The 25329-nt window shown below is 33.6% G+C and overlaps 3 protein-coding genes and 1 pseudogene across 4 annotated transcripts; 1 reads left to right on the forward strand and 3 right to left on the reverse strand.

Moving 5' to 3' along the window:
• Window positions 1–87: 87 nt before the first annotated feature.
• On the reverse strand, window positions 88–6997 carry LOC105134043 (probable sucrose-phosphate synthase 1). The gene is made up of 13 exons (XM_011038283.1): window positions 6477–6997; window positions 6285–6374; window positions 4903–5144; window positions 4654–4717; window positions 3816–4514; window positions 3553–3669; window positions 3285–3416; window positions 2961–3137; window positions 2725–2778; window positions 2578–2640; window positions 1518–2459; window positions 1249–1376; window positions 88–750 (listed from the first exon to the last, which is right to left on the reverse strand). The coding sequence occupies exons 1-13, from the start codon at window positions 6657–6659 to the stop codon at window positions 477–479; spliced, it is 3165 nt and encodes a 1054-aa protein (XP_011036585.1). The 5' UTR covers window positions 6660–6997; the 3' UTR covers window positions 88–476.
• A 3676-nt stretch (window positions 6998–10673) lies between these two features.
• SYTD (Calcium-dependent lipid-binding (CaLB domain) family protein) lies at window positions 10674–16503 on the forward strand. The gene is made up of 13 exons (XM_011038289.1): window positions 10674–11024; window positions 11118–11222; window positions 11370–11420; window positions 11533–11653; window positions 11884–12011; window positions 12835–12936; window positions 13229–13303; window positions 13622–13701; window positions 14323–14473; window positions 14549–14779; window positions 15073–15363; window positions 15601–15714; window positions 15925–16503. Exons 1-13 carry the CDS (start codon window positions 10920–10922, stop codon window positions 16069–16071), a joined length of 1701 nt encoding a protein of 566 aa, XP_011036591.1. The 5' UTR covers window positions 10674–10919; the 3' UTR covers window positions 16072–16503.
• Window positions 16504–16748: 245 nt separating this feature from the next.
• LOC105134048 (uncharacterized) lies at window positions 16749–19306 on the reverse strand (annotated as a pseudogene).
• A 24-nt stretch (window positions 19307–19330) lies between these two features.
• Window positions 19331–23685, reverse strand: LOC105134049 (bifunctional purple acid phosphatase 26-like). 2 transcript variants are annotated; one of them, XM_011038291.1, is made up of 10 exons: window positions 23496–23685; window positions 22786–23000; window positions 22491–22691; window positions 22297–22408; window positions 21843–22069; window positions 21533–21671; window positions 21079–21299; window positions 20504–20625; window positions 20256–20417; window positions 19331–19724 (listed from the first exon to the last, which is right to left on the reverse strand). In XM_011038291.1, the coding sequence occupies exons 2-10, from the start codon at window positions 22978–22980 to the stop codon at window positions 19667–19669; spliced, it is 1437 nt and encodes a 478-aa protein (XP_011036593.1). In that variant the 5' UTR covers window positions 22981–23000; window positions 23496–23685; the 3' UTR covers window positions 19331–19666. The 2 variants fall into 2 exon arrangements, with proteins under 2 accessions (XP_011036593.1, XP_011036592.1); XM_011038290.1 differs by having other exon boundaries at window positions 22786–23014.
• Between the last annotated feature and the right edge of the window lie 1644 nt (window positions 23686–25329).

Below are 25329 nucleotides of genomic sequence, written 5' to 3' on the forward strand. Positions count from 1 at the left end.
CACGAGAAGACATAATTTGTGATGTATCTATATTTTAAAATCAAGCAAGCATCGATTTTCCAGGCCGTGGTGCGGCTGAGAAACCAATGAGAATTAAACAAAACAACTGGAGAGAACGACTTTATGTTTATACAAACCACATAGAATAGCAAAACTCTAGTTATGGGGGCATGGGGTGAGCCGAAAAGAGCAAGGTCAGGAGGATGCCAAAGCTAGCGAAGAGAAGTTAGAACCAGTGAAGTGCAATGAGGCTGCAGACTACAACTGTTTCTCAGAATTAAGGGAAACAAAAATGAAGCACGGGGTTCACACGGCAGGACTCGTGCAAGGAACACTTGGGCCGCCGAAGCTAGAGGCAATTTCGATGAAATGAAGCTTCGAAGGGAGGAGGGTGGCTGGGGGGATTTCGGAGAGAGCCATGCAATTAAAGAGGAGGAAAAGTCTCTATCTTGGCAGATCGAAGAAAGACAATTCTTCTAAGCCTTAAGAATCCCTAGCTTCTCCAAAGATTCCTTTATGTCCTCGGCGTTGCATCCCCTGGCTTGGACAAAGTTGGGATTGTCAAACGGCGTAACGTCTTCCAGAGGATAGCTTCTGTTAGCATGAAGCTTGAGCGAACTGCTGCCAACTCCCTTCAGGACAACAGTCTTGTGAAGCCCACCTAGTAATCCTTCATAATCCGTGTCTCCACATTCTCCTGTGAAGAGCACAATATTTGACAAGTCCGTGCCCCATCGAACATATAGGTACCTGAAGAATAATCAAGAGCTTATATGGTAATTTGCCCTATGGGTTGCAAGAAGTTCAGAAGTTTACAGCGAGCTTCATTTTACTATCAGATTTGGCATAACTTAGGTTAGAGTCTCGATCACAAGCTCGTGGAATATACGCAAGCAGTCCTCATCATGACTACACCTAGATCAATCCAAATAAAAAAGTGCAATTCTTTTTTTTGCTTCTGCCGCAAACGCAGAGTTGTCAATGTAAATAAAACAACATAGTTTGGCGACAAAGGAGTTATCAGGCATCACTGTAACTCAGAAATAAGTGAGAATTATTACTTCTAGACATGTTCATTTCACCGATTCAACTGCAGCACTGGCAACCAAAAGAGTTGACAGAAATAAATAGCTTTCTTTCAAAAAGATGAAAAATTATATTGATGATATAATATATGTAATCAACCTGGAAATTTCTGAACTGAGTAATAATGTGTAATTGGATAATATATATATATATAAGGCATACCTCAGCGCCTGGGATCTAGAAGCCAGCACAGGGATCACATTTATTATGGCACCTTGTTGACAATAAATTACATTGCATCGAAGAGCCTGAATTCTCATCAATTTCCGAAGTTCCTTAACAGGGGGGATCTGTGAAGACAGAGTAAGTTCTAAGTAATAGTTGACAACGAGTACAAACATGCAAAAAAGCAAAGCAGAACTTGAATGCAGAGTCAAATCATAATCAGGGACATTAGGCAAAGGAGTTCTCGGATTTCAAAACATAATTACCAATGATAAGTCTTTCACTTTCAATGCAAAGCAATATGAAGACGACCTGGGTTCATCTTCCTCAACAACCTTTCCTTGTCCATTTTTATCATTAACAGAGATAGCCCAACGAACCAAAGTCTTCCTCAAACCTTCTGCGCCCCAACGGTATTCAATCTGTGAATGATAGTCCAAATCCAGTACAAATGGAAGTCCAGAATCATTAGAGTTTGAAGATGGATAGTAGAGATTGCTACCACTGTTACAAATAAATGCATCAAAATCCAATGGGTTCAAGCCCCCTGAATTCAGAAGAGAATTTATCTCAGATATGGTCATGGCTGTTGATAAAATGAATCCTATCAACCCAGCAGAATTTTCATTTGCCACCTCAACAACCATCTTGAGGATTTCAAGAAAATCTGAAGTCGTATCACAATCAACAGCAATGACAAAAATGTGCTTCCTCCTCCTCAGAGATGGAAATTTACTACTGCTAGTATTGTTATCTGCTCTCTCTTTAGCTCCATCCTTCCGTAAGCCTCCTCCAGCACCTTTTGAAACTGTCAGAACAGCGTTTTCTAACTTGTACTTTCCATCAACAGCATTGTCCTCATTGTCTAAAGAATTATCAAGATTGCCACTTTCATTTTTTTCCCCGTCCAATGATAGCTTCAAGTTTAAAGATAAATCCTGTATGTCTCTCAACGAATCGCCAGGTGAATCTGATTCTGAATTTTGAAATCCTTCTTCAATTTTCTGCCACTGAGGCTGCCTGGGTTTGCAACTGACTATCCGAGCTAGGTATGCTTTACAATGCTCTGGCCATGAGAAAAGGTGGATATTTTTCAGTCCGTTCTGTCTACATCTTGCCCACAGCTGCTTATCCGAAACAAGCTTGAGAAGAGCATCAGCAATGGACTGTTGGTCGTGAGGATCAACTAGCAGTCCATTGTCAAGCACCTGTAATCAATTTGTTGTCAGTATCCATAAGCTAGCAGGAATCTTCAAACTCACAGCAGTTTTGATGAATAGCCAAGAATATCATCCTAAGATTGGAAGGATTCAGCTATGTACCCACCCGATGAATGTCCACAGGACCACCATTTTTTGTGGCAACAATAGGCAAACCATAAGCTGCTGCCTGTTCAGCAAGGAGACACGTTAAATTTTCAAGAACTAATGTATTCTAAAATGAAGATAGCAGGTGATAAATAAAGAGAAACACCTCTATCAAAGTAAGTCCAAATGGCTCAATGAAAGCTGGATTAATGAACACACCCTGAAAGGGAAAAAGAATTGCCGGGATAAGAAGTCAAGAAAAGGATCAGAACTTCCTTGACAGACTGAAATCAACCATATTGTTAAATGCAAACTACAGTGTCATTTCAACACAATTCCATTTGATGAAATCTGACATCCTATTGCAAGATCAATTTGGTAAAATATGATTTATAATTATACCTTTGTTTTGGCTGCAAGACGGTAAATGTCAGGAACATCAGATTGCTTATGGTGTTTAGGGTAAGCCACTTGACCATATAGATCATATTTATCAACAAGCTTGATAACGGAAAGAAGATAAGAGGCATTTGCGCCTGACATTTCATCAATATCATCACGGTTTCCCATTATTAATGTCTGCAAAAACAGAAACCAACAAAAGATTATTTACAACTTGCATATAAAACAAATTTTGATGAGAAAGAAGAGAATAAAGAACCATTTCAACAGAGTCCAGTTATTGAAATGCATGCACTAGACATAGAAGTTCAAAGACTAGCGTACTAGGTTGGCAAGCTCCCTTAGCTGGCGGCATTCTCCAAATGCTTTGACTAAAGTAGTAATATTCTTTTTTGGGTCTGGCCTTGCAAGAGCTAGTATCATAGGCTTCCGGGGATTGGAAAAGAAACGCATTATCTGGTGATTTGAAACTGCAGTCAGTATCAGGTTTAAAATCCCTACTAGACTGTATACAAGGAATAATCAATAAGTGACAAGTAAAATCATTCAATGTCAAAAACCAAAGCAAATATGAGAAAAGAATAACTATCACCTCTGACCAAATTGGTGGATCAGGAGACGCAGGATGATCTTTGTTTTTATCTTCTTCTCCATCAGAATCTCCATCGTGTGGAGTGATATGATGAAACTCCATTCCAGGAGGAATCACCTGGACATCATTGCCATATTAAGATATGGATTAGTTTTGCCACAAAATACCGTTAGCATAAAGATATCACAACAACCAACTTCGATTTGAGGTTAATGGGAACCTCACAGGTTTAATGAAGGAATTAATAACATGTTGATGCTTACAACAGTTCGAGGCATGAACCTGCCATGACAGCTCACTCCTCGTTTGATCCTTGCTCTAAGTTTGCGCTCTAGTACTGGATCAAAGCCATCATACAGGCGCCATTGCTCTTCTATCTCCTGTTTAGTGCTAGTTATAATAATCTCCGAGGCATCAAGAGTTAACTCTTCAGCCTCTATCCGCCGCATTATTTTGTACGTTGCATTTACTTCTTCCCTTGACTGCCGTCCCTGTTTCATAAGTTGTTCAAGCTTGTCTCGCCCAAGTGAGTGTCCAGTAAAAACCATAGGAACATTTAGAGCTCCGGAGAGAAGAGCAGCAGAGTCACCAGCATCAGCATAATGTCCATGAATTGCAACAGGCCAGACTGGATTTCCACCACCAATTTGCTCTCCCAAAACATTAGACATCTGCATAATATGACCTAGTGCACCATCTACAAATTCTGGAATGTAAGGCCAGAGGAGTTCCTTTCTTATGTACTTGTCCTTCGGGCCAAATGGTATTCGAATAATGTAAGCACCGCTACTCTCACCGAGCTCCCCAGTTGAATTCTCAGAGCTGATTAGATTCAGCATCTCTGTTGGTTCACCATAACTCCAATCCACATCTGGAGCCGATACTTGTCTTGTCAGCAAATCAACCCGATAAACCCCTGGCATTGTCCCCAGGGCCCTTGCAAGCTCCACTACATACTTGACCTGTATAAAACAGTAAATTCAAGACCTCCCCATGAGTAAAGTGGTGCTTCATGATTGAAATGATGGTCTAGAAAAAGTACTTTCCACATAACAATAAGAATTTGAACAGAGATGCAAAAAGGAAAGGGCAAGGAGTTACCTGGCCACCTGTATCTGAATCACGACCAAGCTCCATGTTTTCACCACGTATCAAGCCATGAAGACTGTAAAACCGCTTGTTAGAAATAATTTTATGAACCATTATGAATTTCAAGCAAGTTGTAAATTCTATATATTCAAATATTGAGATCAACTTTTAGTTCACAGGTATAAACAAAGTCAATATGAGTAATAAGCATGCAAATAACCCATTATAATGTCAGGTCAATGATAAGAATTTTGGCCATGCCTTATGAGCACAATGTAAAGTTTCTTTTCTTTGTGCTGGTTAGCCCAATTCTCCATCACATCAACAGAACTTATTCTAGGCATTCTTCCTCTAACACTCCCACCATGTGCTGAAAGGTCACCAGGCACATCTCCTTTCTCTCCTTCTGACAGATCTTCCGACATATCAGCAGTTGCCTCTTTGCGACCTCTTTCACGTTCAAGGTGGCGTTTCGCTATCCTTTGAGCTTCCTCGCCCTCAAGCTAATAAAAAAAGTCCAAGTAAAAATGTAAAGAAAAGGGAAAATATACAGTCCAAATATAACTAAACATTCTTGCCCCCGTTATGAACCATTAACTGCGAACCAGTTACAACCTAAAAAGCATCCCCATTAGGAACCATATTTCCAACTAAACATATTAAAACAAATAAAAATAAAACTCCGCGTGATTCATTCAATTGTTGTTAAAGATTCGCAAAATGTAGTCGCTATTGTTCGAAATCACAAATCCCAAAAGTGCATGTCAATCGAACATGAGTTCAAGCTCACCACACAATCCCATGCATAGCTACGATTTTTTCTTCATACTTTTTTTTTTATTAGACTTGGCGTGTATTTAAAATTGTAATAATTTTTATAATTATAGCTTGTTAAAGCATGTTAAAAAAAAAACTATAAATTATAATGTTTTTTAATTAAGGTTTAGATGCAAAACTAGTTGGCGTGTATGATTTACTAAATCCCTTCAAACTATAATTAAAACAAATTATAATTTTGACAACTCTGCATTATATTTCCAAACAGAATCTTGAATACTCTGATTAGTTTAGTAAAACTTTAGTTTTGTTAGGCATTACAATTTTGTTTTTAAAATTTTTATTAGCTTTAATTGTTTTTGTATTTTTTGAATTATTTTAATGTTCTATATCAAAAATAAATTTTAAAATCTAAAAAAATTGTTTCAATAAATTCATAAATAAAAAACATTTTTAAAAAGTAATTTTTACCAACCATTTGCCACCGTAGTAACTGTTCAAGTCTTAACTGTGCATGTTTAAGTATATGAACGGGAGCGGGTTACAATTATTTTTTAAATATTTTTTATATTAAAAAATATTAAAATAAATTTTTTTATTTTTTAAAAATTATTTTTTCAATTAACAAATCAAAACCATTTAAAATATAAAAAAATAAAGTTTTTTTAGGAACAGTTTCCCAACATTCCCTAACTGGGATCCATAATCAAAACATGATGATAAACATGCTGGACCGGGTTTGATTTGTCTTTTTACTCCATCAATTAAATTACTCAGTGATAATTATCATAAACAAATCAAACACCGTAAACTAATCATTGAACACTTTTTTCTAACTGAAATTATATTTATATATATATAAGAACCTGCTTCTTCTTGCGAGCCAAATTCCAAATCCTCCAGCACATATTTTCCAATCTAGTATTTCTCTCTTGCGTACTCCTCATCGCCGCAGCCTATCAAAAATCAATTCACATTCAAAATTACAAAAATAAAATTGACTTCACCCAATCAAATGAAATAAAAAACACGGTGTCTTGTCGCCTCGATCGTCTTACACGAAGCCAGGAACGATGGAGATCAGTCTCATCGAAGCCAGTAATAACTTCCTCAACAAAATACCGAGTAGGACTAAAACGACCTCGCTCCCTGAGCAACAAAGACGATTTTGCATCGTCGATTCCTGGATCAACGTCCAGTATCGCTTCTAAGTAACTATTTATCCAGTCATTTCCCGCCATTTCCGCACAAACCGAAGAAGAAGAAGGTGATTCTTATTTTTCTTGAGAGATCAAAAGGAAACGGTTATCATCACTTTTGTGTGTGTTCTATGGAGAGAAGAAGGAAGAAATGGTGTTCTGTTGAGAGAGGAAGGAAGTAATATAGTGGTGCGATTTTTATAGTGTTTGATTTTTATTTTTATTAAAAAAAAGAGAGAGGAATAATTAATGGAGTAAAGAGAATTTCTTAATTTTGATAAAAGCTTTTTTCAGATTTGAGAGAGAGAGAGACCCGGGCGTGAGGCTATGAGGTGGCGTTGTTTGAGGAAGTTGGCGCGGTCTCTGGAAAAAGGTCGCGTCGGTTTGGAACTTGTTCGATTTTAAGCTTTGTGAAATTAGGTACCACAAAGTTCGTCCTCTTGATATGATGGGTATTTTACATCACTCCTCAAAGTATATTCTCTTGCAACTTTACCATTTAAGGACCCATGTTCTAAAAAATAAAGAGGAATGAGTTATTTTTATTATTTGAATGTATAAATAAAACCATTTTACGGTGAAATAAATTATTTTTTATTCGTGGTTTTTAGATGATAATAGTAATATAACAAAAATTAACAATATTCATGATCATAATAATTTTAGCCGAAATGATAGTTGTTATTGGATAATAATGGTGTCGTTAAGCCGAAATGATAGTTGTTATTGGATAATGATGGTGTCGTTATTAATACAATAATGATTATTTAACTAACAATATTGATGGTAGAGCTTGTTAAATAATTAAAAATAAAAAATAAAAAGAAGAGATAAAGGTTTTAATATGATCTAACAAATTACTTTAAAAAATTAATTTTATTTAAATAAAAAAGATTATATATAAGCTAAATAAAAAAATTAAAAATTATTCTATTTTTAATAAATAATAATATAATAACTCTATTTTTCTTAACAGAACAAACATATTGTTAAAGAATCATCTCAACCTAAAAATTTAAATTGTTAGATAATATTTTAAGATATAATTTATATTATTCTCTAACACATTCTCTTAAGTAAAAGTTTTTTGGGCTTGAAACTTATACAGGTTTATATTATCTTGTGCTTAATTTTTTATCAAATAAATGGAGATAGTAAAATTTAAACTTGAGATTATTTGGTCATCAAAATTCTAATACTATGTCAAAAAATTATTTTATTTAAAAATTTAAATTATTAAATAAAAATTTAAAATATAATTTATATTATTTTTTTACATAAAAATAAAAATAAGATGGTATCGGTGCTCGTGATCACGCTTTAGTTGGGCTATATTTTCAGGCATCAAATTAACTATTAACCTAGCGAGAAATGTAGAAGGGACAAGGCATGTAAAAGGAATGTCTCTAATGCATAGATTTGCAAGCCAGAAAGTGGAGAACAAAGAACAAAATGGGCACAACGTGGACTGTCTAGAGTGGTTAATTTATTTTCAACTTTTATTCGTACTTAGCATGAACGTATATTTATCTAGCTAATCGATTACCTATCTTCTCTCTTTATCTTAGAGTCAATTAACCTATCAAAATTCACCAAATGCCTTGATTCTTGAAGATGGTTAATTAATCTAATCCAGCAGATTCCCAGATGGAAAGATGCTTAGCAAAAGCAAGCCATGCAAGATGTTCTGCACTTGATTACAAAGAGATCTATTGAAATATCATAAGATCTTGTCAAAAGCCACACATCCCTGTTTCCATGAAGATAACTCATCGCTGAATTTTGCAGCTCAGATCTCTATCTTACCCCTCCCTTTATTTACCTGCGGAGATATTTCGCTTAGTGTTTACGATCATAATTAATTTTTATTAACAACAAAATCACCTTTAAAGTAAATTCATTTTTATTAACAACAAATTCATTTTTATATTAAAGAATTATTTTAATATGAAACTTTAAAGTAAATTTTATTATTTTTTAATATATTTTTTAAATAAAAAAATTTAATTTAAAAATTAAACAAACTTATACTATTTACCTATGGAGATATTTCGCGTTACAGTGTTGATAGTGTTTAGAATCATGATTAACTTTTCATTAACAATAAAATTTTATTATCAAGAATCATTTTTACATGATATTTTAAATTATTAGTTAAGATTTTAAGATATAATTTATATTATTTTTTAATATAATTTTTCAAGTAAAAGAATTTTGAGTTTAAAATTTAGATAGACTTACACTATTTTATATTTAATTTTTATTAAATAAATAAAAATAATAAGATTTAAACTCGTAACTACTTGATAATTAAAGTTCTAATACGGACTATGTCAAAAAACAATTTCAATTTAAATTTAAGTTTAAGTTATTAATTAAATAAAATTTTAAAATATAATTTATATTATTTTTTAATATTTAATGTATTTTACTTCATTCAACCATAACCATAATCTTGAATAGTTAGATATTATTAATTGAATAGCTTGAGATTATCAATTGAAGACTCAAAAAATGAATCAGTCACGAAATTCTTTCCTCACAAGTTCCCGAGTCTGAGTTGGTGGAATCCATTTAACCTAATTGGGGAGATAATTTTAGCTTGATGCCCACAAAATGCATGATCCTTGATTCCATTTGATTGTTGGAGAAGGAAGAAAGAAAAAGGAGTAAGGCAGCTAAGATACTAATATGGTGTTCTTGTATATATCGTTTCTTTTAGATTAAGGCAGCTAAAATTCTCTCTCTATTTTTTCTTGGATTTGAAGGATTTGTTTGCGAGATCAATCTATGATTTGAGGGTTTTATTTATTTTTATGTCAATTATTTAAAATTATCCAATCAATAACTTGTTAATTAATAACATTTTGTGTTTATAAAAATGACTTAATTAAAATTAATAATTATTACTATTTAATTAATCAATTAATTAATAGGGCATGACATGAACAAACAATATTTTACATTCAATGTAAAAATTATTCATCTTGTGTGGAAATTATACCCAACATCAACAAAGTTTTAAAGTAGTATCAGGATATTTTGATTTTTTAAATTTTTTTTAATTAATATAAATACTTAAATCAATTTATATATATCTCAATTAATTTTATAAATTTTAAAATTAATAAATATATAATTTCTGAATTAATCGATCAGGCAATTTTGATTTTGAGAAGGAGGGTTGTATGGCATATTTGGTATTGCGGGGTAAAATATTTGTTATTTTAAAATATATTATATTAATTTTTTATATATGTTTGATTTTTAATATAAAAAACTTTAAAAAATAATCAATTTGATTTTTTTAAGTGAAATATACTATTAAAACATATTAAAGGATATTTAAAATAGTGGTAAAAGTTATGTATTAAAGTATTTTTATTTTAAAATATATTAAAATAATATTTTTTAATTTATTTTTAACGATAGAAAAATATCTTAAAAATTTAATTTAATTAAAAATATTATTTAGAAAAGAAAAAAAAAACAATGCCCAACTAAAATGCCAAATAACTCCTCGAAAACAGAAGAATTGTCGTCATCCCCTAGACTCATTCCTTAATCGCGTGACCGAACAACCCCCGAGTGGTCATGGATTCCCACAATGTTCTCGACGTTGTCGTGGCGTGCAGATGACTACCAATGTCTCGCTCACTGTGCATACGTGGCTGGAAGACAGGTATTATAGTTGGCTGAAAAGTTAGATTTTAGATGCTGACAAAAAGAATCAGTTCCCACGTGAACTCATTTATTATTAAAATATACCACCGGTGTTTTTTTTTTAATTAGATACTTTGTTGTTTTGAATTAGAAACGACAAAAACTTGGGAAAAAAAGAGAGGTTTTCTTTGTGTTTTTATTTTTATTTTAAAATAATAAAAATTTATTCTAAAACTATATCATAATATATTTTTTATATATTTCATCTTTGTTTTTTGAATTAAATATGTTTATATTTGTTTTTTTATTTTAATTAGACAAATTTTGCAAAATCCTCTCCCTCTCTATATATATATAGAAAGAACTAAGAAGAAACATAAAGAAGAGGAACAAATTACTTTATTCTTTACAGAAGGGAAACTTAAACCAAAAGATTACTAATTAATCAATCCCAATTTAACCAGGACAACACAACTATCTAGTTTTTCTTCATCTTCACGCGTCCCCTACGTTCCCATCGCAAAAAACCAACATTCTTTGATCAAACACCAACAACATGGCTTGAAAATCCACGCTGAAGCTAAAAAAGAAAGAAAAAGGAAACCTGAAACTGATACAAGAGACATCAACACTGCAAAAATGTCTTTCTTTATTGGTATGATTATAGGAATCTCTGTTGGGATTGGTCTCATCGTAGCATTTGCTAAGTACGAGAATATCAGATCCATGCGTCGTTCTCAATTGGTAAATCCCATCTGATTCCTTGGTTTCATTAATGATTCATGGTGGATTGGTTTTTTTTTTTGTGTGTTTGCGTTAATGTTTGTGTTTTTTTAGGCTAAGACAGTGGCAGCATTTGCAAGAATGACAGTCCAGGATTCAAGAAAAATTCTTCCTGATGAGTTTTATCCACCTTGGGTTGTCTTTTCACAGAGGCAGAAGATAAGTTACTGTACATGATATGAACAGTAATCCACCCATTGGATTTATGAGTTTCATCACTAGGATCCGCATGTTTTTTTTTTTTAATGGGATTGATTTAGAGATTTTTTATCATGGTTCCGATATTGGTTTGTTCATGAATTGCAGTTAACTTGGCTTAATGCTCAACTTGACAAGATTTGGCCTTATGTCGACGAGGTAATAAGTTTGATTAATTTCCCTTTTTCATGGTGGATTTCTTGCTACACTTTGGGTAATAAGTAATATTGAGCTGCGAGTTTCTGTGGTTTCTGGTTATATAATGGCATAGGCAGCATCAGACCTGATAAGAAGCAATGTTGAGCCAATTCTTGAACAATACACGCCAGCTATATTTTCATCTATGAAGTTTTCCAAGTTGACCCTTGGTACTGTGGCTCCACAATTTACAGGTTAGTTTGACTGATCACAAAATCGGTTCAAGTCCTTGGTGATTTTTCTTTTTCCAAAATGTTGGCAATCATGGGATAAAAAATGACAGAGAATTTATGGTTAGAAATCGAGAAAGAATCCTTCTCTCCCCCTTTTGTTAGTCATTTGAGTAATTGAGTTCCTCAATTTATGGTTAGAAATCATGGCATGAACAGAGTGATGATATGTGCGAGTTGTGGATGTCTTATAGGAGTTTGCATTATTGAAGAGGAAAGTGGAGACAAGGGTATCACCATGGAATTGGAGATGCAGTGGGATGGCAATCCAAATATTGTACTTGATATCAATACAAGAGTTGGTATGGCACTACCCATCCAGGTAATCTTCAACTTGGTGCTCGGTTTTCGTAGGGTATTCTACTGACCTCATGTGAAAGAATCATCTTAACCAAGGTTAAGATGAATGTTTGATATTAACATTAAAGTCTTGTTAACTAAGCAATTATGAATTTGAATCTCATCATTTTCATTTTATTTGATAGAAATTAATCATTAATTATTTTATTTGATAGAAATTAAGCATGAGTTAATGTAAACATGTATAAGTTTCAAGTCAAAAAAACTTTCACTTAAAAAGAGGGTTAAAAAATAATATAAAACCATATCTTAAAATCTTGTCTAAAAATTAAATTATTGGGTCAAGTCATTCTTTTGCAATATATGTGTGGTAAAGTTTCACCGACATTGATTTAAGAATCATGCTTTTCCTTAATTGAAGTTAACTAATTTCTAGTATCTTAAGATATAAATAGAATAAAACTTTCTAAGTGCAGACTGCAAACTGATTCTTTCTTTTGATAAAGAAGACTGATACTAATTTCAGCTCCCTTTTATTTTCTTTCTTTCTTTCTTTCTTTCTTTCTTTTTTGGCTTCGATACAGCAATCAAGCCCCTTTGTCACATTGTTTCTGCTGAGATATAGTGATTTTACCATGTTAAACATTCTTTTGTAATTCTGGGGAATTTATTCCTAGTTTGAGAGCTGGTATCTGCCAAGAAAGCTCATCTGTTTCACCCTTTATGTCATGTTTGTTGTCTAATTAACTCACACGATATAATACAAAATCTGTCTAAGTTAGTGCACATTTAGTGGAAGATCTTCATTATTATTTATATATCTTTTCCTGTTTAACTTCATCTAGGTGAAAAATATTGGATTCACTGGGGTTTTCAGGTTAATCTTCAAGCCACTAGCCGAAGACTTTCCTGGTTTTGGAGCTGTTTCTTATTCCCTGAGAGAAAAGGTGAGTTTTATCTTGTTACTTTTTAACCATCTTAAAATTATCACAATCAACATTCTGGAAGGGAAAAAGAAATATTCTGAAGGCAATGCTGATTACATACATGAACTTTTTTCATGCACATGTGCACAAACTTAAATGCTTATATAGGAAATCTCATTCTGAAAGTAGATGAAGTGTATGTAGTAACAAACATTTACGTATAAGTATGTAGAAAACCATATCCAAATATGCTCTGGATAACATGAACATGGAATTCTTTGAATTCAATTTATAAATTTTATTATGACTGCAGAAAAAGCTGGATTTTACGCTTAAAGTTGCACGTGGTGAGATATCAGCAATCCCAGGCCTTTCTGATGCTATTGAGGTTTGAACAAATTTTATTTCCTGGTTCTTTGCTTCATCTCTCACGTACTTGCATGCATTTCTCAAGGATTGTCTTGTGGTTTTAAGAACACATTACTTGATCAAAATTGATGTCATACCTTATGGAGGGTGATTAATCCTGATTAGATCACAAATTTTACGACCCAGAATTTCTCATCTCGTACAATGTATTGTAGGTGATTAAACATTAATTTGAAATACCCTTCCAGAACTGTACTTTTCATTATTTATTTGATTCCTAGGACTATGGCTGTGAATGATCATAGGTCTAACGAAACTGCTGTATTGTTATGTTCAGGAAACCATAAAGGATGCCATTGAAGATTCTATAACATGGCCAGTTCGGAAAATTGTATCAATATTACCTGGGGATTATAGGTGCGCTAATTCTATCTAGAATTCTAGATTATCATCTTTATTGTGATCCTTTTGCAAAATTTCAATTCCCATAATGCTTGCCAGTTATTTAGTTCTGATCGAGGTACAATTTGCCAAAATCTTCAGACCTGTAATCCAAATTGAGATAGGTAGGCTTGAGTTTCACTCGCTTCCTGAGTTTCATGCATAGGCTAGACCAACTCCTTATCCTTTATTGTTCTATCCATGTCTGATTATGGGACTTCTATTTTGGTTTAGTCTAAATTCATGTTGATCGGAAATAGATATGTTGGTTTGAGGCTGGACTGAGATTGAGATATAAGAGCATCTTAGGCTCATCTCAACCCAGCCTGACTTCGATCCCTATCTCATGATCACAATAGTACTTATTCTGTATCGCCACAGTGTACTAATCCATTAAATATTCCAGAAGTTCACTGATAATTTTAAATTTGTATTTCTGATATAAAATGTTTCCTTCTGCGATTGAACACTGTCTCTCTATGTATCGAGCCCCTTCAAAGTTACAATCCCTGAATGCATCCAGCTGATCCACACTAAGAAGTAACATTTTGGATTTCTGATGACACTGCAATTATTAATCTTTACTTCATGTTTTAGTGACCTGGAGTTGAAGCCCGTTGGAACATTAGATGTGAAGCTTGTGCAGGGCAAGGACTTGACAAATAAAGACATTGTCGGAAAATCTGATCCTTTTGCTGTCTTATTTATACGTCCACTACGTAGCAGAATGAAAACCAGCAAAACAATTGTAAGACAGCTTCCCATATTTCACCACTTAGGTTTTCTTTGTTTAGATCAGTCATAACTCTTACGATAATTTCAGAGCAACCAATTGAATCCCATATGGAATGAACACTTTGAGTTCGTAGTTGAAGATGCATCAACTCAACACTTGACTGTAAGAGTCTTCGATGATGAAGGAGTTCAGGCTGCTGAACTCATTGGTTGTGCTCTAGTGGCACTAAAGGATCTTGAGCCTGGTAAAGTGAAGGATGTATGGTTGAAACTAGTCAAAGATCTAGAGATCCAGAGAGATAACAAATACAGGGGTCAGGTAAGAATCTGGTATGCCAATTGAAATCTCCCATCCTCGTCACTGGTTTCAAGTATGTTAGAATGATATATCGATATCGAGTGCGTAGGAGATCATCTACGACTAAACTATTGTGTAATTTCTTACGAAATCAGAAGGGGATTAGAAACGAGTTTTTTCACTTTAGTTGAAAACCTAATATGATGATATTTCTCAGAGTCAGTTTTTTTCCTGCTTTTGTTACAGATTTTTCTCGGTTCAAAAGCAATGTATGAACTTGCAGTTGTTAATGAGTGCCATCTTTTTTTCATCAGGTGCACTTGGAGCTTTTGTACTGTCCGTATGGCACAGAGAGCAGTTTCAAAAATCCTTTTAACCCTGATTTTCATTTGACCATTTTAGAAAAGGCCATTAGGAGTGGCACTGATGGAACAGGTGATCCAAATTCTGGAAGAACATCTCCAAAGAAAAATGTCATCGTGAGAGGAGTACTATCAGTTACTGTTATAGCTGCAGAAAACTTGCCGCCAACTGACTTGAATGGAAAGGCCGACCCCTATGTTGTCCTTATAATGAAGAAATCTGAGACAAAAGCCAAGACTAGAGTGAGTTCGAAGTTTCTGATTAACATGATCACTACCATGTTCCTTTTTAATTTTTTCGTTTGTTTCTTATCGTTCACTCATTTTATCACTTGTTCAAAGAATCTGGTACATCGAAAGTGCAATTTTGGCTAACTAGATCTCTGTTGAATATAACAAAGGAGAGTCTTCTAAAGTTATATTTTTTAGGCAAGACCATGCTTATATGTTCCATAACCTCAACCTCTTATGCTTTCACAGGTCCTAACGAAGAACCTAAATCCAGTTTGGAATCAAACATTTGAATTTGTTGTGGAGGATGCATTACACGATATGTTAATTGCAGAAGTCTGGGACCATGACACTTTTGGCAAGGTAATTTTTCCACACCAAGTGCATTATATTGCTCAGTGTCATATAATTGTCTTGCTGAGCTTTTGTTTATGTAGGTATTTAGGCATTGTTTTGTGTGCTGGCACGCACCTTTTTTTTCAAAGTTTTGCAAGGAATCCGCATTATTCTTGCAAGATTGTTAATAGTCTTTCAATATCATTCTAATTTCGACGAACTGTATGAATCTTTCAGGATAAAATGGGAAGATGCATAATGACACTCACCAGGGTTCTGTTAGAAGGAGAATTTCAAGACAGCTTTCCACTAGACGGTGCTAAATCAGGAAACCTGCTTCTGCATCTCCAGTGGACACCGCAGCTAAAGTTTCGTGATTCTTGATCTATAACTAGAAGGGTATCTTTTCAAGCTTTTCCATGCAGATATTCTTGCCTGTTTTTCTCTTTGCACGCAAGTGCTAGAAGCCAATGCTACGATTTTCCTCGATGCTTGTTGTAAAGGATATTAAAGATTAATGTGAAGGAGAGAAGAGGAAAGTCCAGCTATTCTTTTCTTCATGTCTAACCATTTTTACCCTTTTTCTTCCCTTTATTGGATTACATTCTGTGATATGTTTAAATTCAGAATACATGTATGTGTATATATGCAATGCAGGTTGATGATATTTGCAGATAAGTTTTGGTCTTTCTTGGTAACAATCTTTAAGAGATGGATTAAATGCTCCACATCCTCCTTGTTCTTTCTCATTTCTTCTTTTGCTTCAACTTTAATCGACTCTGATTCAATAGTGAAGTGTACAGGCTTCTGCTTCAATTCATCACGCTCTGTCAATATTCAATATTACAGGTTAATTATTTTATGGATGCTAAAGACTGTTTCAAATGAAATTGTTTTGATATCCTCTTCTATAAGGGTGATATCTGATGAGAGCAACTCTATATCTAAAAAAAAATAAGCTTTTCCGATTTTGTCAAGTGCTAGAGGGACTCAAAATTCAAAACACAATCTGATTTGAGAAGAAGGAAGCATAAGCATAATATTTTATGGACAAGAAAAGAATTGAACCAAGGTATTAAACCAAGGGTACTAGTTATGTCATTCATACGTTTATAAATAAATAAATCTAATATACTCCTTGAACCATTAAAATTTGATCTCACTGAAATCTCTGCCGTTTTCCAGCTGGAATTTGATGGATAGCACCAGAATTTAACTGGTATCCCTTGTCTAGACCTGAACTAGAAGCACAACTAGCAAGATTTAACATGGAAGAACACTTTTGAGAACATCCGCGACGCAACTCAATGTAAGATGGTGAAGCCAATGGTTTTTGAGCAAGAGAGCTTGCATTTGCAAATGTATTCTGAATACTCATGGAAACAGGTACAATATTGAACGGTTGCAATGGAGGCGAATTTCTCCACCGTGGAAGCAGACCTGCAAGAAGTAGCGTTTGAAGGAGAGGGCGTGCTTCCATTAGAGCCTGCAACAGCTTTCCCTTTTGAGGCAGGACTTTTCCTTCTACAAAATCTTCAATTACAGCATCAGCCGGATGGATCTTGGCCATTGCTGGAGGCACTAAACCTGCTGATATAGAGCCTTTATACTCTTGAACAAAGGTGTTGCTCACAAGCCCTATATGACTTGAGCCTGAAAAGTTATTGTTAGAGAAATCTGGTGAGGTAATTGTATCAAAGAAGGAATCCACAGGAGAGGAGCCATGTGATTGGTGATCGTATGTTTCAGAGAAACTGTAAGAATCAGTTATGCTCGAGTTTCCTATCACAGAAACTACAAGGGGGTTTTCGGATTGTTCTTGAGGATGAATAGGCAGGGATGCAGCCATAAGTTCAGAAAGTACAAGATTGTTGAGTAGTTTTTGCAGTTGACTTCGGCCTCATCTCTTTCTTGGGAAGCAACCTTTAGCATATTGGTTAAATGCTCCACATCCTCCTCGTGCTTTCTCATTTCTTCTTTTGCTTCAACTTTCAGTGACTCTAATTCAATGGTGGCATGCACAAGCTTCTGCTTCAATTCATCAATGCTCTGTCAATATTCAATACAGATTAATTAGTCTGAGAAAGGGATAATAACATGTTATTACATCCTTAATATCATGCAGTATTTTCATGATTATAGGGCAAAAGAACGAAAATAGAAGCCTTGGTTTCAAGTAGACACGAGAATGAACACCAATACCTTCGCAACAATATATGAGACATGTGGACAGAAATTCCAAGTAAATTCAGTAAACAGATTAATCCAAGTTAATAAAAAAATTACGTAGAATTAAATTGAATTTTAATCAGGATTGACCGAGTCAAATCAAATTTACTCTGAGTTAAACTTTTTTTACACCCAACCCGCAAAAGACAAGCTAACTAAATCCTTAGCTAGTTCAGATTTAATAACAATAGTGACATAACTTGAGATGAAATATGAAAATTACATCAAACACACTAGACACAATTCTGTGCTCAGTAGCGAAGCCACAGGCTGGGGCAATTCTAAAAGTATTTGCTAGCTAACGAAATAGTCCCTAATATTGTGAAGTATTTGACACTTGCCCGTTAAATATTTTTGCTAAATGAGTGTGGTAATCACTAAATATGGAAAATTTTAAAATTGCACCTTAATTGTGAAGCATTTAACTCTCTTACCATTTCTGTTGACTTGTAAAATTGCTAAAACAAATGTAAATCGAAAGTTTAAAGTGAATGAGACACGGGAGAGAGAATAAAGTGAGAGAAAAATTGTACGTGTTTCACGTTGTAGGAGTTATAATTATTTCCCTGAGCTTGGTTTAAAAGGGATTTTGGTTAAATTTTACCTTGAAATGGCTAGTTGGCTTGCGTTCTAATGCGCGAGACAAATAAAAAAAATAATATAAAAAAATATGCAAACATTGTTAATGCAAAGCTTTTCTAGAAGAGAATTTTTTTTTTAATTGTGAGCATAAAATTTAAATTTTAGTATTAATAGCTTAAATGGTATTTGGCATTCAAAAAGCCACTTTTTTATTTTAATATGTGATATAAATCTCTAATGTTTTAAATTTTATTTTCTTATGAATCAACAAAATGCTTGATTTTAGTCCTTGTCATTCTTTTCAATGTATCTCCCTTTCTTATCCTTTTACTCAATTGTGTTCTATTTTTTTTTCTTTATTTCCCATAAGTAATATCCCGGCAACTGGGATGAGTTCCAAGCCCTGTAATATTGTCAACGTTATAAAAAGCATTCAAGGAATGAGAGGATAAAATTCGACATCAATTGCTAGCAGTGTGAAAACTGGGTGCGTGATAATATATAGATTTGATTGAGTTTTTGCATTAAAGATATTGTTAGTGGACATTCCGAGAAAACAAAAGGATGTTCATTTGTGGACTAACTTCATTTGTGGAGTAACTCCTTCAAAAATTCATAGCTCTCTCATCTATTGATTAATTTCTAAATTCAAAACAATGGAAAGATTCTCCATCTAAACCTCAAATGCCCATTTCAAGCTCAATTCAAATACAATCTTTGTATAATGTTGATGTAAGGTCTTCAGAATATTACCTCAAGTTTTGCAGGATCTGATGCTCTTCTTTGGATTCATCTGCTGATAAAGTTCTTTTGATAAGAAAAGAAATGAAACTGAGCAATGAAAATAGCACTTTATTATATGATGATTTACAATGGAGTCGAGAACGATAGTGACCAACAATGTGTCATTATTGAGCTAAGAAACCAAGGAATATTTCAGGAAATGAAACTTGACAAACTAATTCCTTAATATGAAATGCTGGCAAATTCAACAAATGGCCGTTTACTATAAATGGAGGACGTAGTGATCCCAAATATTTCTGTGAACAGCACAGGTTGCTAGCACCCCCGACCTTGATATTATTGCGGTGCAAACTGCAAAATATTACTGCTCTGCCGCAGCATGCAGAAAGTGCATAAATTTATGAAACCTTTCTATCCAAAATCTTCAGTAACTAGCCAGTTCCCTAGCCTTGAGATGTCTCCTTCTATGCAGATTGCTTGCCCTGCATGACAATTCATTAAGAGCTCTAAATCGAATCATGTTTCATGAAAGAAGTTATGGACATTGGATAGCCAATGATGTGCAGCCATCGCTTTGAAGCATATGCTATTGATATTCTGTTACTCAAAGGCGGATCATTAAGTTATTCTACTGGCATCATGTTTACAAATAGAGTTACAAACTTGCATGTACGTTGTTTAATTGGTTTTTAGGGTGTGTTTTTTTTCAACTTAGAAAACAAATAAAAAACACAAAGCATACTGGAGCCGTATATTGCACTTATGAATGAATCAATCACTTGCATTATACAAGACTTTTGCATCAGTTTTGTTGCTCATCTGATATTTGATATTTTAGAAAAAACTTCCTCTATCTTCATTAGAAACTTTACCTCCCTCAAAAAATGCGAATAGGCAATGCCAACTTCCCAACTCAACTATAATATTTATCTGATGCTTGAGAAATACCACCATGACTAAACACTAGCATCTAGCATTCTTGAACAAAAGGAAGGCAAAGAGATCACACTTACCAGTATTGGTTATGGAATATCACAGAATCAGTTGTTTCTGGCTTTCCGTCATCATTTCGGTTCCATTGGTAGAATGCATGTGTTCTGTTCCTAATCTCCAAGGTAGAATGGCCATAACTAGCTTCTCTGAATGCGGAATAATCTGGTTGTGGGTCAAAGAACCTAATTATAAATTTCAACAGTTAATAGGTAACCTATATTTGAATTAGTTAGATTTTCCTAAGCTTAAACAATTAGATTTGCCTCACCTTCCAACAAGACCTTCCTGATTTCCCCCATCCCCAACAGTTAGGTACACGGGCGCTGATTTGTCAGGAACAGGATAACGGTCACCAGTTGTCATGTTATAATGTATGTTTGAGATACGATACTGTAAATCAAGAATACTCTCAATAAGAAAAGGAACACTTGATAAATTCAAAACTGGTGCATAAAACGATATATACAGCACCATTAGGATCAGAATATGAGGGGTTGCAACTCCAAGGCACTTTCAGGAGAATCATGCATCACGAACATGACTTCTTAGAATATGAATATCAGGGGGGCCTAAAATTGTTTCTTTAACCATGTGGCTGGGTTGGGTCTCAGCTATAGGAGCTGCATGCCAGTTTGCAATCACCAAGGACCTACTTAAAAAAGTAGCAGCTCCTCTTTTCCAATGAAAACTTTGTAAATGAATGTTCTTCGGGATTCAGTGAAGTTTCAGGAGAACAATCTTATGGGAATTCCATTTAGTGGAAGAGGAAGCTACAAATATACAAATTGTATATGATGATGTATTGATAGGTCTATAAGGCATAAAAAAGAGGAAAGTACATACTGATCTTTCATATGCATGAACATGACCAGCAAAAATGAAGTCGACTTTGGATCTAACAAACCAGCTTTCAAAGACTGCACGCATGCTTTCACCTTCCATATAGTGGGCTGCATTGCTGTTGTAGATGGGCACGTGCATGACAACAATGAGCCAAGGTGTCTTCTCCCTGTTGACTCTTTTCAATTCCTCTCTAAGCCACATCCATTGAGGAGTATATTTTACTGATTAAAAAATATTTACAAATTCGTTATGACCAGAAAACATTCAACTTATAGTAACATCAAATAGTCTTTTGAAATATGAACTAAGAATGGAAATCATTAAATTGTCAATAACAGTTGCCATCGCATCTACTTTTTTGGTAAGAAACCAACAAATTTTAAGCAGATAGTATCATCTAAGTTTTGGAATAGACTAGCTACTTCCTGCCAAAACATAGTGAATCAAGGATTACCAAATGGAGAATAGCTGGAGAGGACAATGATGTGAGCAGATGCACGGCGTATAGCATACCAAAGAGGATTGGTGCTTTTTGAGGCTGTATGAGGGGTGGCAAATCTATGCAGAAATGATTTAAATGGAAGGACTTCCTCCTGGAACAAGAGGATTTGTGTGTGAGTTGACAAGCATTGAAGCAAAGAGAATAATGCCAAAGATTAGACATGTGTTGAAACTAGAGCATTAATAAAACTAGAAACAATAGATCAATGGCAAGAGCATAAAAACTAGAAAAGAAAACATAAGGTGAAGAAGTTTAAGGTTACCATTTCTGGCATGTACTCTATCTCATGGTTCCCAGCTGACCAAATCCATGGTTGATATGCAGCACTTTGCTCGACAAAACGGCCCCATGAATCCCATCTAATACCAACATTATCATATTGATATCTATCAGCATAAGAGAGATCACCAGCAAACAAAACACTCTGTCCCCCACTCTTCATGTAATGCTCGAGAGTGGAAAGAGAATTATATGTTTGACCCAAATCACCTAAAAATATACAAAAACCAATACATAGTGAGAAAAATATAAAAACATGTGGTCCAAAACTAAGAAACATGTTCTTCCAAACACCGCATTCCATTGTCAGTATTGTATTACCTGATATTGAAACAATGGACTGTTGGTTGAAAAATATCTTGCTAAAGCAAAATCCAATAGGTATTCCGAAACAAAATTCAACTTAGTTATTCTTAAAAAGCAGCAAAATATCTTACCAATAATTCCAAATGTGTAGGAAGCATCTGGATCAATCTCTGGAGGTGTTTGAAACCAAAACACACGAGAGGAATCACCTTCTCCGATCTTGTAGTAATACTTGGAATCATACTAAAAAGACAAAAATGTTAAACCCCGAAACTGAGACCATTCAAAAAGCGAAATAAAATCATAGTTCAATTGAATATTTTACCTCAAGCCCATCAACAAGACAGTGATGAATGTAGCCAGACTTATATTTGTAAAAGGTGTAGTTAGTAACAGTGCCCTCAGCACTAAAATCATAACTATTCTCTGAAGTGCCATATTTCACGGTATTAGAACCCGGTTCATCAGGCGTAACCCAAGAGATAATTACAGCCTTCCCATCATAATCACCTTGAGTGATGTGGACCTAACAATCAACAAACTAATCAAGTCATAATTAACTTCAACAAAAAAAAAAAAGGGGGTTTCAACTAAAATTCAGTAAAATGTGCAAGACTCACTTGCTGTGGAGCATTATAACCTTTTGGAATTGCAAAAACTTCATTGTCAAGAGGGATATCTGCCGCTGGCCATTGCGTACGAATAAAAGTGCTCGTTAAACCCGCATTCCCATTTTCCACATAGCTTAAGACTAAAACTAATATAATTACAAATCGAAACAATTGCAACCGCAATGATCTAGAAGCCAGCAGCATATTCTTTGCAAGAGCAATCCCTGGGAAACACAACCTAATAAATCCAGTAAGAATACAACTAAAGCAAAGAAAACATATAGACTAATAGTAAGACTAAACTAACCCAAATTAGGAAGTTCAAATCATCATTAAAAAAAAAATGAACTGTTTGACCCTTAATTAGTTTGGCTTCTTTATTCTCTTTTTTAATCTAGGAAGCGACTTCCTTGCATTTCAGATCTACCCATCATAACTATATTGCACTGCACTAACCACTATGGTTTACAAATTTTGATTCATGAATCAAATCAAGAAAACTCTGCAATTGTTACTTCAATATAAAATCAATTACAAGCTTTCACTCTTAACTTGTAACGATGAGAAAGCCATGGGGAAAAAAAATCCACAATCTACAAAGGTTTTTGCAAGCAATCTTTAAGAAAATAAAATAAAAAGGTTGCAGAAATAAACACGAGTCCTACGTGCTATATCGAAGCAGAGATGAGTCAGAAAGCTTTGAAAGACATGAGGGGTACCTGAATCAATGGCGAAGACAGAGGTTGTAATGACAGACGGTGTTGTAGATCTTTGACAGTTATAAACGGTGACTTTTTCTCAAGAGTAAGATGCCAGCAAACAGTTAGAGCAGTTGTTGTTTTCAAAGTTTCAATAGCGATATGCTAGGTATAGAGATACACCAATCCGCTATTGCCATGTTAGTAATAAGTAATTTGCATTAAATTAACTGCGTGAAGCCGAATAATTCCTCTCTCTTTTTTTCCCTGTTTTTTCTAGACGTTGATAAAATCAATATATATAATATTCAAAAACATTTGTAAAATATCTGTAAAATATTTAAAAAATTATCTTGTATAACTTATCATGAAAAATGATTATTTTTTTTTGGTAATCTCTACTAAATATCTATATCTAAATTTACAGTTTATACTTTATATAATTATAAAAAAATAAAAATAAAAATAAAAATAAAAATTATCTTGATTACATTATAATCTTATAATTATAAAAAAATAAAAATAAAAATTATCTCGATTACATTATAATTTAACCGAACTAAAATATCTCAATTAGGTTATAGCCCAACTAAACCCAACTTGAGGTCGGTTGAGCTATCCAACCAAACTTCATTCTAATTTTTTTTAATTATATTATTAAATAATATCAGAAAAAATAATAAAAATAAGAACTAGTGAGATATACTGAGAATATCCTAACTCTATGAATCAAGATATGCAAGAATCCACCATCCTTCATTTTTATTAGCCACGTGTCTAAGTAGTGAGTCTCGATTAATAAGTAGTCATTGAGTCTTAATTGCATGCTTATCCGACGTTCATCTTACTTGAATAAATAAATAAAAGGATAGTTAAAAAAAAAATGTAGTTTGGGTGTAAATTACAAGTGAAAAATTATATTTTAGATTATGGGTCAACAAAAACTTTTAGATTTGATGAATCAACCTTCATATATTTTGAATATAAAAAATCCAACAAAATAAAAAAATCTCCCTCCAAGCACAATTTCTCTCTTTTGAACATTATTCTCTCCTGGAAAATTTCTTCTTCTTATCTTACCCAAATCAAAACCAAAATCTTAATAATTACTGTCGTAATATCAGATAAAAATTAATCAGGCTGTATTTTATCTATCTTCCTCGTGTTTTTTATATGAATGTAAAAATTCAGGTAAACTTATTTGTATCTGGATTAATTTGAAGAGTTTTAAAATTAATAATTATATAAATTTTTAATAATTTATAGGTTTATAAAATTCTAACTACTAATAATTTTTAAAAAGAAATTTAAAATTTAAATAGTTAAACTAAAGAATTAATTTTTAGCTGACCTGTTGATATGGTAAGAAAAGGCGAAGAGAATGGTGGAGTTCCAAGTCTTTGCGTCTAAAAGGAGAGCAAGGCTTCGTTTAAATTTTCATTGGTTTAGGTTTTCCACGGGAGGATGCCTCCAGAACCAATCAATCTTCATCATGACTACTGTAGTCCTTGCCAAGTCTTTGACTCTTTGTTGTACAGTAGTGAGTTTAATTTCTTGCATTTTTTTTCTCTCATTTTTTTTCTAAACCGTGGATGCGAGAATAAGTTTATTGAAATACTGTTAGTTTTCGATGTTTCAAAAATATTTAAAAAAATTAAAGTTTGTTTATTTTTTTAGTTTTTTAAATTATTTTTTATATTTTTAAATTATTTTAATATTCTAATATAAAAATAATTTATTAAAATATATATAGTATACTGAAAAGCTATTAAACACTTTTGTTTAATAATGTTTCTGAAAAACGCTATTAAACAATTTTTTTTAAATTATGTTTCATAAATAATTTATTATGATA

The sequence above is a fragment of the Populus euphratica genome, unplaced genomic scaffold (genome assembly GCF_000495115.2).
Source record: "Populus euphratica unplaced genomic scaffold, PopEup_1.0 scaffold40.1, whole genome shotgun sequence".
Taxonomy (NCBI): domain Eukaryota; kingdom Viridiplantae; phylum Streptophyta; class Magnoliopsida; order Malpighiales; family Salicaceae; genus Populus; species Populus euphratica.